Genomic DNA, 13,539 nt, shown 5'->3' with positions numbered 1-13,539 from the left:
GCGTGAACCCCCTCATCTCTGTGCAGGGTTGTTGACCCATCTCAGCCGAGTGAAGCTTTGGGTTGGGGTTTTGGGTGCAGGCTCTGGGTGGTCGGGTTTTGTGGCTCGGGGATTTGGCCTTGTTTGGTAATCTCTCTTCATCTCTCCTTCCTCCCTTAGCTTTCTCTCTCTCTTTTCCTCTATCATTCTCCGATCTCTCTCTGTCTCTCTCTCTCTCACACACACACACACAACAACAGACCATAATTATCTTTCTCCCTCCCTTCAGGTTACAGAATTAGGATAGAAATCACAAGAGATTTTCTTTGATTTTTGGGCTCATAAGATCGCATATTTTCTGTCGACACGCGATTTAGATATTTATTCACTGATGGTAATGGTGATCTGTTTGTGTAATTTGTATGCTCACATTTTGGCCTGTGTGTGTGTGTGTGTGTGTGTGTGTGTGTGTGTGTGTGTGTGTGTGTGTGTGTGTGTGTGTGTGTGTGTGTGTGTGTGTGTGTGTGTGTGTAATCTGCCTACAGCGTAAAAAGCAAAAACTCCAAAGTATCCAAAGCTACTGAATAATGTATCAGGTTCTTGCTAATATTTATTTAGTCTTTCATCAAATATTTCTTGATGATAATCAGGAACTCTTCTCAGGGTAAATTATATCTTTGTATGACTGCTTGTCTCAACAGTGTGTTTTGCTGGCATTGGCTTCGCCAATCCATTGTTATGGGTTTCCACAGACCCAGTGTGGTATGTGTAGCAATAATAACTGCAAAATGAACCACTTATCTTCATATATGGAAGAAACCAAATACAGAAATGACATATATATATATATATATATATCTTCTGCCAAAAGAGTCGGCAGAAAAAGAAATGTACGCTTGTTATCCTGCATCATGAAAGCACTTACACTACCAGTCAAAAGTTTGGGGTCACCCAGACAATTTCGTGTTCTGCATGAAAACTCTCACTTTTATTCATGTGATAACATAATTGCACAAGGGTTTTCTAATCATCAGTTAGCCTTTCAACACCATTAGCTAACACAATGTAGCATTAGAACACAGGAGTGATGGTTGCTGGAAATGTTCCTCTGTATCCCTGTGTAGATATTCCATTAAAAATCAGCTGTTCCCAGCTAGAACAGTCATTTTCTACATTAACAATGTATAGACTGCATTTCTGATTCCTTTAATGCTATCTTCATTGACAAAAACTGTTCTACTTCCAAAATAAGGACATTTCTAATGACCTCAAACTTTTCAATGGTAGACTTGTGGAGATGTTGAAGGGATAGTGCTGCATTAAATGTACTGTAAGCATTAGTCACAGCAATGTTGCACATAAAAATTCATTGTACTGTTTATCCTAGTTTCACAAGTGGGTTGCTGAGACTCCAAACAAAAATAACATGTTGTTTTCTATAGTGGACTTCTGAAGCATGTTAATATTTAATAAGCGCATGTTGTTTCATTGGCAAAAGTCATACATAAGTTTCATTTGTTTGTAGAAAGGGCTTAGGTTTTATAGGACCACACTAATAGCTACATTAAAGGCTGATAAAAAAAACAGTATGTTTAAAAGCAAAGATGAGGTTCATATTGTCAGTATCTTTTCTTTCTTTTGTTTAAGCTATTGAGAAATGTTAGCAAAAAATCCAAATGATTCCCAGCTGCTCATATTTGTGCATATGCTGTACAGCAATAGGCTGAGCATGAGGTGTGCCTCTGCTGTGTGGGCCCACATATGACATACTCACTTTATTAGCTGGCAGGATCCCTTCGGGCTGAATCACTTGTGACTCCATTGTCAGCTGGGACTGGTGTGGCAGCCAACAGCAGACTGCGCAGTTCGCCAGGATTTTCTGCATCATCCTTTCCCCTGCGAGCAGGCCAGGCTTTGGATTACACGTAGTTCCCTGCCACATGGTGACTCGTCTGGCTTTCACTTTTTTTGCACCACCTCAGCGCTGTGTGTTGCCATGGCAATAACACAGAACTGGTTGACGTCGTTGAAGACATCTCGGAAAACTGTGGTCAAAAAGTCCAAATAGATGAGGATATGGCAAAAACTGGACATGCAGTTGTGAATTAAGCCAACTTTAATAAGTAAGCTGTAAAACTTCTGTCAAACCCGCCCTGCATTCAGATGTGTTGTTGGAGCCCCTCAGTCTGGAGGCCTACGTGAGCTACGCGCGCCATGGACACGAATACGAGCGATGACATTACCATACCTGCAACAGTTGTCTTGTCTTTTCACGGCACTACTTGCGCTTTTCAGGCTAATCTCGCGACACAAAAGAGTGTCTCACAGTTGTCTCGACTAGTTTCTAATGATATGCAAACTGGGTAACCAGCAGGTCAGACGCTGCTTATTAGGGGAGTGGCTGAGGCTCTGAGGAGATGAGATGAAATCCCGGGGAGCCCAGTGAATCACTTTCGACTTTACATAGGCAACATTATGTAATTTTTTTTTTCATGAGAAACCGAAATTAAATTATGACAGGGAAAATAAATGAACCAGATTAAAGACATTACCAGAGGGAAACGCAGAGCGCACAGCAGTTAAAGTGGCACAATTAGTAAGTTTTGGCACACTATATACATCTTCCCTGCACACTTTGAACTGCTAAGGTTGTCCTGAGGGAGTCTGTGTGTCTCCAGGTCCTTATCAGGTGGGGAGCAGCAGAGCTGATGGGGGTGGAGCCACGGCAGAGTTGCCCATTCCTAAAGCCTTGAATCACTCTACGCTCCATTCACATTCCTGCTGGAGACTGCTTCATTCAGGGACGCGTAGTGTTGGAAGGAGCTGGAGATTTTGGAATTCTGTCTATCGCAGCTAAATCAAAGTAGAGCCATGGATTTACTGCCTTGCGCAACGGTTAGAGGACATTTGCAACCGACTGTGTAGTTTGCGTTTTGTGTACACTGGATTTATCATGCGGACTTCGTCCTAACAGTGAAGTAGATCTGACTGGACAGTGGTAACCTGCCGAGGCGCAGCCGGGAGTTTGGTTTTATGGTGAAGCTGGTCGCCACCGAGAGATTAAGAAATGATATTAACACGTAAGTTCATTTCAGTCACTCAGCATAAAATACGTGTTTGGAAATGAATTATTCTGGATGGTTTTCAGTGTGTACTGAAAATGTGTCCACACATTGAAGCGGTTTCCTGTTTATCCAGGTGATACAGAACCCTCTGCTTAGTATAAATAACAGCAAACAGTGTGCTATCGAAAAAAAGAATGTTGAGTATTTAAAGGTCTGAACTTTTGGAAGAATTTTCCCTTCAAGTACAACATTCTTCGAGTCACTTTTAAGGCACAACGCTGCAGGCTGTCAGATAAGAAATCTTCCCGCTTTGGCGCATAACTCCACGTTCCTTCTCATCTTCAAAATGTACTTTAGATCCTCGATATTTATATGTTCCCCCATAACTTCTCCCAAAGTTACACACACTGTATGGGGAATGCTTTAAAGTCATCACTAACATCTCCCCCTTTACGCACAGACCAGCAGACCGGCGCACACTTTGACTGTTAGGTTTGGATTAAATCAAACTTTGATCCGTGTGGGGAAACGGGGTCGTGAACTATAATGTTCAACATAAACCGTATTTAGTGAACTTCAGGATTAACGGAGGGTATAGTGCCAGTCTGCGACACTTCTGCCATCTCAGTGCCTCCGGTTTGTTTAACTGCCTGCGCCTTTTGCGTGACTGCCGACCTTTTGCAGACGAGGGAATTTGAGGGGATGTGTTGTGGCCGTATAAAATCCTGTTTTCTGTTCTGCTCTGGCGGGTTTTACTCGATTTGTGGGGCTTGGCTCTTTGTCTCACCCGTTTTAATTGTTCTTTGGAACACATGGTTCCTTATCAGCTACCTGTAGTCTTGTAGAGATATGAGCGCACTGAGGTTGGGTTGAATCGTAAAACCATTAAGGACGTGCTCAGAGCCACTTACACGTATCCGGGCGTCAAGATGCAAAGCGAATGAATGCTACTTACAGTAACTTCTAACGTGGCGAGAGTCTGCCACTGACACTATACTACACTCTTTGGTTGACTGACTCACCGAGTAGTCTAATCACAGAAGTAATAGGTGCCAAATGTATTACGTACTGTGTATTTATTTCATTCAGAGATGGGATGAGATCATTTAGAACATTTCTGGGGCTTCTCTGTGAGAAGAGGAGATGAAGGAAACACACTTCATCTGCTGTCTTTGTGAAACAGGAAGTAAGCTGTGGCCTTATCTGAAAGATTTACATCCAGCTGGTTTCTTCATGTCCTGTGAGGAGACACACGTGTTCGTTTGTGCTCTTACTTTGCTTGTGCTGAAGGTATCAGACTGTCCTGGGATCCGTTTGTTAATGGGCTGCCATCAAGCAGTGGGTCCTGACAGGTAGGCTGTCATCTGTTTGTGGAAAGCTTCTCAGAGGTTTTGAATCCGCCCGGTCACCTGATCCATGGCTAGGAACCTCCGTGTGAGCATAAATCTGTCATCAGGGGGACACAAGGGGCCTTTGGGGTTAGCGCTGTGATGATCCATCTGGACCAGCTGTGTGTTTGCATGTGTATGTGTCAGTGGATCCATGGCTGCATACTGGCCTGCGCCAGCTGGTGGTAGATAACGGAACAGACAATGGTAGTGACTTCTTTATTCTTGTGTGTGTGTGTGTGTGTGTGTGTGTGTGTGTGTGTGTGTGTGTGTGTGTGTGTGACATTGGGGCACTGCTTGAGGCCAGCCAGATGGTGATATTCCTGGCACCGTATCACTTAGCTAACAGCCAGACCTTCTCTGCGAGCACCAGCTGTCTCAGTAGTGGAATCACAAAACATGATACCCATCAGGAGAGAAATCTGTTATCACGCATCTATGCATTCCAGCACTGGAGGGATTTTACATCGGTCACACTATGGAGGCTGTTACCTCCAGTTGTTCTCTGCATTTTCATACCTACACAAGCTGAGCTTAAAATTTTGGTCATTCGTGAAATACTTTAGGTCATGAATCAGTCAGAAACATGTTCTGCAAGTTCATGAACATGTCAGACGTTTGTCCTTGTCACTGCTAAGGTAAAGGACACAATTTGGCAGCATTGAAGGGGTTTGCTTGTTGTAGATTACTCCTGAGACACAGAGTCTGGCCTTGTTTATCACATCACCTGTGTAGACCCACTTTGCAGCTCCTTCAGAGTCACCCACTCAGACCTGGAGTTGATAAGAACCTTATGACTGCCTTTTGGGTTGTTTTACAGTGGGCACTTAGAGACCCAGCATTGATTGGGTTATTCTAGATAAGCTACCCCAATTCACAACAGTTGTGAGTCGAGCATTCTTCTCAATCTGGCAACTTCAAAGACCCAGCATCAGTGATAACTGTATTCAGACTCTTGACCTCCAGTTTGCTACAGCAGAGCCTTTGAGGTGGGGAGCAACATCCTTTGTTTGCTAGCTGCTGACAAACTCCCACTGGAGCTGAGCATTCAGACTCAGCCTAGCCAGACCCTGCTGCCTCCTGCAATGGAGGAAAACTGTGGCCGGCAATTGTAAGAATTTCCTGCCACCGGAAGGGAGAGAAGAGAAGTGGCAAGCAGAGTTGAAATAAGCAGAGGCAGCTTAGGAGAAGAGGGTTAGAGCAGGGAAAAGGAAGGCAAAGAAAACACCATGATGGATAATTTTAGAAGTCAATATGACTGGTTCTGGGTGAAGCTTTGCCCTGACTGGTTGCTCCCCAGTTGAGTTTTGGCCAAAGTCCAAGAGAAAAGCCACTCATGATCTATATAAAATCTCTACTAGCAGTGAGCTGAGTCTTGTTACTCATGCTACCTGCTGATAGTCACTCTCATCTTTCTTTCCCACTGAGAGCTAATGTGTCTCACTCTGTTGTTTTGCTCATTCATATCAGCTGGAAGTAATGTGAGGTGAACTTTATTTCCAACTGAGAGAATTTCTCTCAGTTTCTGTTCACAGTGTAAACATACGTTTATTGTAACAGTTCAGTTTAGCCACATATCCATCTCTGTCCTGCCTGGCAGACATGTTTTGGGTATCCTGTGTGGCTCCAGCAGCAGTAACAAAGTTCTGGTCTGAACTTATAAATCCATCCAAATGCTTGTTTTTCTATTCAACCCGACCATGCAACAACTAGTCATTTTAAAAGGGTGACCAACAGGAGAAAGGTCTGGCGTAATCGTTTGCTGTCAAGAAATTACACGCTGTGAATACCTAATGTTGCTCCATCAGGTCATTGGCTCAGGTCAGTGGAGGGAACCTGTCACAAAACTGCCAAAGCTCTTGTAGATGGGTGTCTAACCACGTGTATTTGCAGTTGCATGTAAAACTCCATAAATCACATTGCACATAATGAAATGTGAAGGTCAAAGTAGTTTACCGGGACAGGTAGTTTTTTCAGTACTGTAGTTGGCTTTAAAACATCAGTGTTTGACTCTAATCCATGTTTGTTATCTGTTATGCTACAGCCAACTTGGCGCACAAAGATCAAATACTGCCTTCACTATCAAGGTGATAAAACTCACTTTTCTACTTGAGGTTAACCAAGTGATTGACCTTTCTTGTCATCATATTTAAGTTCTAAGCACGTGCTGTGAGACATTTGTCTAGCTAGAGTAGCTTTGTAGCTGTCTTTGCCCATGAGGACATTTGGTAAGTACACACAATCACCGGAGCCTGTGTTTGTCTTGGCTGCCTCCCTGCCTATTATCTGGCCAGGAACAACTGAAGGCAGGGCCTTACAGCCAAGTGGTCAGTGGCCACTGCAGCGCCGCTCAGCTCCTTTCCTGTGAGGGAAGCAGGAAGAGGAAGTGAGGTAGTTCCCTGGCGAGGGCTGGAGAACTGGGGTGGACAGTTAGGGAAGAAAAAAATAAAATACACCCTTGAATCTCAAGTTATTGAAGCAAACAAAAATGTAAAGGACTGGGAGTGGTGTTGTAGGATGACATTTTTATGGCCTGAGTGCCTGGGATATTCTTGTAAATTCCTTTTGTTGCATTGTGGATCCAAGTTTTTCTCTTCCAGATGCATGCAAGTATATGTGTGTGCGGCTCTATTGTTAGGTTGTTTGTGCCAGATGCCCCATGCCCCTGTCCACTTCCTGCAGTCAAACAAAAGACAGAAAAATATTCTTGCTTCAGTGTGAATGAATGGAGACACACTGTGGTGCAGTGACAGATATTATTCAGTTTGATGCATCTGCATGGTGAATGCTGTTGTCATTATTTTGTGTCCTTGGCACACTAAGTTCACATTATGTCACTGTAAAGTGGATTTGACACACATTCTAGCCCAATGGGGTGTGTCAGTGGATAGCTTCCCCCCAAAGGCATAGCTCTCTTTCTGTGCTTTGGGGGTGGAAAGCTAACCATGTGTTTGTATGTCTAATTTGCATTTCAATAGCTTTACTGTCTTTTGAGTGGTTTGTCTTTAAACATGAGGTTGGTCTTTGCAAACACACACAGACTTGCTTGTGCACACACACACAGATACATAAGCAAGCACAAGAATCTGTACCCCTGCGCAGGACTTACTTTCAAGAATGTTGGTATAATTACACCTTGGTTTCTACGTTCCTCTGAGTTCACTACACTCCAAAAATACTAAGCTAAACACACACATTTTTTCTGCGACATGCCCTTTCACATCCACAAGAGAAAATATGGCCCGTTTGTCAAATAAAATAATGGTAGAGCATAGTTGTTAATGTGTTATTTGACACTTGTGTGCATGCTGGTGTCACAGTGGTTGCTTGAGGAGCTGCTGGCCCCTGCAGTGGCAGAGGGGAGACCCTGTCTTGGTCGTGTCACACCTTGTTGTTAGTGGGTTTGTCTGCCGTCTAGGCTTGTTGTTGGTATGTAAATGCTGGTATAGCGTTTGGTCTAGACTCTGCCGCAGTACTCCTCTTTTGAGCTCTCTGGCAGTATATTATGCTTACTTTTTCTTTTGCCCATAGAAAAGAAAATCAGTTCGAACTTGTTAAAGTCTCATTTGTTTGGCTTTATTTACTACACACTAATCTGTCTATTTTCCTCACAGTCTGCTTTCTTTGTAAGTTTTTGTCATTGAGCTTGAGGAAGTGAAATATAGCAGTTATTGTAATTTCAATTCAAAATGAAGCTTAAATTTAAATGAGATAATTTGAAGATGAAGATTAAACCATAAACATCCCATCTTTACTAGTGGTTTCTATTAGTTCAAACACACTCAGTGAAGCACAGCATCCCTGTTTAACCTGAAACAGACATTGCTATGATATCTAAATGCAAGGATGGTAGAGTTTGCAGCATAAACTTCAGACTCTCCTCCAGAATTGACCTTTTCACAGACATTACTTGCATCAGCATGGAGTTCACCTTCATGTTTTGCAGTATATGTGTTGTCTGATTCATCCATGCTTTATCAGTGTCTTTTGATGCCTTTGTCTCTCTGGTTTTGTTGTCAAATTGTTCTCAAGGTTGTGTTACATTTGTGCTTGCTGTCATCCCACTGAAGAGGACATTTTATGGCCTTCTCACAATTTTCTGTCTCCTCTCTTCAAACTGCTTGCTATGGTGGTAATGAAGCAATTGAGGAGTCCGGGGTGTGGGCAGCCATTTGGCATATGCCATCTAAAAGACCTTCACAGATAATTAGGAGACATCCCCATGGCTCCTGTGACATACTGTAAACCTCACCATTCAGTCAAAGCAATTAGTAGAAGAAGGCTAAATATCACACCTTGTATTTAAAGGTAGTCGTGGAAAAGTTTGTTTGGCAGTGTTGTGAACATGTTGGATGGGAGGATAAGTGCTGAGAATAATGCAGCTGATATGCAAAGTCAACAGAGGTATTTAGTATTGACATCATGAGGGAGTACAAGCTGGTGGGCAACACAGATAAAAGCGCTCTGTGCTTTAACGATAGTCATACAGTGGCATATCCATGTATATGGTCAAAGTTGTGTCATGTTAAAAACCACTGCCTTCCCTGGCTAAGGAGCTTAAGTGGTACACACTTAGTGTGTGAGGGGGTTAACACAGTTTGCACGAATGATGCTTTGAGCTGTAACTTTTGAAGCATGTGAGAGGAGAGTGACTGAGTGTGAGATAGCCAGTAAGGTCAAGGAGTTCACATTTGACAAGCTGCTAACATGCTGGAGTGTTCAGTTCAAAAGTTTGTCTTACACTGATGTTTTGAAAAATGGCTTTTTCAATCGATGTTGATTGAGTTTTTACTGATAATGAAACACCATTGCTCATTAAATATGTGATTGCATGGTGTTTGGTGTTGCTTGTTTACTTTGACATATTTTCTGTTTTGCTGAATCGAGGAGTCTTTCACAACACCTAACATGCTTTTGTCCTCTTCTTATCTTTCTTCTCTGTAGAGATCGAAGCCAAAGAGGCCTGTACCTGGCTCCGGGCTGCAGGGTTCCCACAGTACGCCCAGCTTTATGAGGGTAAGGACCTCTATGAGATACCTCACCCCACTCCAAATATGTCCATAACACGTAGCAGGTTTTGGCGTATCAAAGCAGAAATTATGGTACCATCAAAGTTTTCAAATTATATTTTCAGTTCTGAATTTTTATAAGTTGTTCATTTCACCCCCTTCCCATCAAAAACACTTCACCTCCTGTTTTTCTTCTCAGTTAAAACATTAAATTCAGTCTGGCGATGACATAATAAAACAAGTTTAGATCAAATGAATGATCTTTTTCAGTTTTGATTGTAGCCTTTAATAAATTGTACAGCATACACACCCTCACTATGTGCTTTGCCAGGCACACAAAACACCAACATGTACATTTGCGTCTGTGCGTGCATACACACATCACTAAGCATTCCTGAGAAGTAAAGGGGGTATTTTTGCCCAGCACCAGCACTTTGCTCTCCTTATGTAAGGAAAGTCAACCACAGCACACTGTACTATATTCCAAACATTAACTATGTTTTGATTATAATGTAACCTATGCAGTTTCTGTGTGGGACCACAGCTAGCTTATGACAGAAACCCTGGAAAGTTACTCATACAGTGACAAATGGTTGACAAAGACTGCTTCGCATGACCCTTGAGTTTCAAATACACACTCACTAAAATACGTCAAACATTCTTTACACTCCATGCAGCTACTCCAACTATACTGTGGCATGCCCTGAGCATACCAGTTGCCTTTATGTAATTGTGGTATGATGACAGCAGGACCAAGCTACCATTGTCAACAGGTCATTGCTTGTTTCCACTTAACTGTGAAGGGTTTCCAATTTGAATGGAACATTCATTGTGTTTCTGCACAGGTGATGAGCCCCTTTATGCATTCATGCACAGCAACAGAAAAGTCCAAATGGCAATCGCTGTGCAGATTTTACAGCAAAGCCAGTAGATTGCTTTAAGTCATCACCACTTGAGTAGGATTTGCTGGGCTGATGTATGACACATTTTTCACTGTCATGTATTCATCAGACAATCTCTATTGTCTGTGCTGTCAAGGGTATTGCTCCACTAAAGATAAGCAAACTGAAAGGTGTGTTTCAGTGCCGTATGTTAAAGGTGCTGGTCTCTCATGAAGAGAGCTTTCTTATCATCATCGCCCCTGAGGGTTTAGATGTAAGATTCCCATTTCGTGTTTGGTCAACACATTCCAGAAAACATGTTAGTATCCATCCATCCATCCATCCATTCCTCTTGTCAGAATGAGGCATCTACATGCCTTTACCACTGCAGTGACTGGAATTAATGATCCTGTTATTGAGGCTGACTAGAGAGAAAGAACAAGAAGCAGAAAAGGAAGTGGGACCTCTGAGCAGCAGTGGAGTACCTATTGTCATTCTTCAATCAATTCCCTGGTCTCTCCCTCTGTGCTCCATATCCCCCCTGCCTGCCGGGTCTGAAAGCTGCAGCTGTGTTTGTTTGGTCGACTAAGACGCTACTTCCTCTTTTAGCTTTTCATCAAGGCTGTATGGTGGGGGAGAAGGTGGATGTTTGAGTGGGTGGGCGTGTTTGAGCTAGGGGTTGTATCTGTAGTTCTATCTGAGCACACTGATCCAGTCACCGGCATGGAGTTGCTCACTCTAACCTGACTTTCTCTCCCTTTAGATGCCCTATTTCCCATTGATATTTCTTCAGTCACCAGAGATCACGACTTCCTCGATCGGGATGCTATTGAGGCTCTCTGCAGGTGAAATTACAAGTCATACTGAACCCTTTATGTGTCTTTTATCTTTCCTTTGCTGGTACGTCTTTTCTGCACTACCTCTTATTTTCACCCAAATGAACCATGAGGGTATGAGTTCAAAAGGAGACATGCTTGGAAAGTTGTAGATAAGATGAAAGGATCATGCGATAACCACCTTGGAACCATATACTGCACTGATTCTTCTCTGCAGTTTGTTTCACCATGTCCATACCTTCATCTGTTTTACTCATTCAAGTCTTTGGTATCACCCTGACAAGCACATATCTCACTCTTCCTTCACTGCTGGATGCTCAGGTCAGGCAATGCTTCTTACGTTAGTCCTTTCGCTTTTTTTTTTGTACTTTGCCTCATTTGCTCTCTGCTGCTTGAGAACAAAAGCGCCAAGTTTCAAAGCTTTGTTTGACATCTCTTACATTGGTTTGTGTCTATCAAAGCAGCTAAATATCAGAAGGTATCATTGAAAAATACTCTTTTTGCATTCTGGTCGCTGTCCCTGCCATATTAATTAGCATATGCGGAGGGCGCTAATTGCTCTTTAATGGAGTCAGCTCCTTCATCAAACTCTGACTCTCAGTAATAAACCACAGCAGGTGTCCCTCCATACATCTGGAAGCTATCATCTCAGTGTCTCCTCTCTTGGCAGTGTTTCACCCCCGTCCCCACCACCCCAACTATCCTTCAGTTCCCATCACTTCATCTCTCCATTGTTACATGATATGCTCTAAGAGCTCTCCAGCCAGTACACCCCACCACCTCCCTTCTCCAGGTGGCCGAGGGGATAAGCTTTCTGTCCCCTCCCCATGTTTTCGTCGCCACTCCAGCAGATTTCATTCTTTCTCCTCGCTCGCTCTTTTTCTGCCTCCTTCTCATTCTCTTCCTGTTCATATGGGGATTATCCTTCAGCAGCTCATTAGCTGAGCTGGGTGCACCCCAGCTAACTCACCCCCTGACTCTCTCTTTCCCTTTTTTAAAAATTTTTGTTTCATTCTTTCTTTTAGTATACATCTTCTTGGTGATAAGAGTTTTGAGTGGAGCTAGAACATTTAACAGCCATTTATTTTAAAGGTAACCAATTTTGTATGTTTGTGTTTGCAGGAGACTGAACACCCTCAACAAGTGTGCTCTAATGAGACTGGAGATATCACCGCAAAGAAAAAGAGTGAGTCCACATGCACACACTTGAACTCTCCTCCTTTCTGAAAAGCCCCTTTGCACGTCTCCTCACCCTCAATTGCATTTCCTCACCTCAGCCATCAGTTCACCTTTAGCCACAGGGCAAAGCTGTGTGTTTTTTCTCATCTTGTGTAATGAGAAGGCACCTGTTGGGTTTATTTCTATATCAAGTGGGCTGCGAGGACCCTAGGGGGAGGGAGGATAGCTTTAATGTCTAAATGAAGGGGTTGAATTCACCAGGACCTTCCCCCACTTCAGGCATGCTCACCTTCTTTCTCAAATACTCCTGGCTCACCATAAAGGGATTTAGTACGCTTCTTTGGTGACACTCTTGCAGAACGAACTGTCATACATGCCGTGTCTGTGATCATGCTTGTAAGGGTCTATGAGTGATTGCAGTGGTATAGTAATGGTATGATTGACACACTTTTTAGGAGAAATGTAACTCCTACCAATACCGGCTCTTAGATTTCCCTTTCAAGAATGCCAACCTCCTGGAAAGTGTTCTCCTTTTTGAAGAAAGGAAGGCTAATGCTGTTAAAATCCCAGTTTTAGACCAAGTAAAGCTGAAAGTCTAGACTGAGCGACACTGTCCCTCTGTGAAAGGGATTGCTCAGTTTCATATAAATCAACCCTAATTCCCTAATGGCCTTGAGGGCTACATAGTAACATCCTTGTCCCATGTGTGGTGGTATTCATTAGGATGACCCTTTCTGTGTCACCTTTCATTTCAGGAGTCAACAGAGAAGAATAGAGGAGTCAAAGAGGTTATTTGCCTCTCTGACTCTTCGACTCTTGTGGGACTACCACCCCTCCACCCAAACAGCTTAGGAATGCATTGATCTCCTCATGTCCTCACATTCCCTGTCTTAAATCTCCATGTCCCCGTCTGTCGTTCTTGTTGGTTTGCTATTTCTGTCTGCCTTATTGCAATAATAAATAGATTTCATTCTGCACACTCCTCGACATGATGTTCAAAGTGTCCACCGTTGCAATGAACGCTTTGGTGGTTTGATTGTTCATGGATAAGATGTCTCCACAATCTTTACAAATAGTTCCAGCGCCCTTCCACTGCTTTCTGTGCATGATAAAGAGTGTGCTGCTGTTATCTTCCATTCCAATCAGCATAACTAAAGAAACAAGCCACAGCAGTATAGAGAAATTGTCACGAAAATATGTGT

At 43.0% G+C, this 13,539-nt stretch overlaps 1 protein-coding gene and 1 long non-coding RNA gene across 4 annotated transcripts in view; one reads left to right on the top strand and one right to left on the bottom strand.

Moving 5' to 3' along the window:
• LOC127533098 (uncharacterized) overlaps window positions 1-13,539 on the bottom strand; it is a 78,468-nt gene that overhangs the window by 47,785 nt on the left and 17,144 nt on the right. The window lies entirely within an intron of this gene.
• dlc1 (DLC1 Rho GTPase activating protein) overlaps window positions 1-13,539 on the top strand; it is a 49,978-nt gene that overhangs the window by 23,233 nt on the left and 13,206 nt on the right. The window contains exons 1-4 of one of the 3 annotated variants that reach the window (XM_022215969.2): window positions 2,738-3,059; window positions 9,377-9,448; window positions 11,086-11,167; window positions 12,281-12,344. In XM_022215969.2, the coding sequence (XP_022071661.1) occupies window positions 3,047-3,059; window positions 9,377-9,448; window positions 11,086-11,167; window positions 12,281-12,344 (231 nt within the window). In that variant the 5' untranslated portion in view covers window positions 2,738-3,046. Of the gene's footprint in view, window positions 1-2,737; window positions 3,060-9,376; window positions 9,449-11,085; window positions 11,168-12,280; window positions 12,345-13,539 lie in introns of those variants that run through there. The other 2 variants (XM_022215960.2, XM_051945311.1) reach the window with 2 other exon arrangements.

The sequence above is a fragment of the Acanthochromis polyacanthus genome, chromosome 3 (genome assembly GCF_021347895.1).
Source record: "Acanthochromis polyacanthus isolate Apoly-LR-REF ecotype Palm Island chromosome 3, KAUST_Apoly_ChrSc, whole genome shotgun sequence".
Taxonomy (NCBI): domain Eukaryota; kingdom Metazoa; phylum Chordata; class Actinopteri; family Pomacentridae; genus Acanthochromis; species Acanthochromis polyacanthus.
Note: the sequence above shows the minus strand (reverse complement) of the source record. Positions and strands in the feature narration are given on the sequence as shown.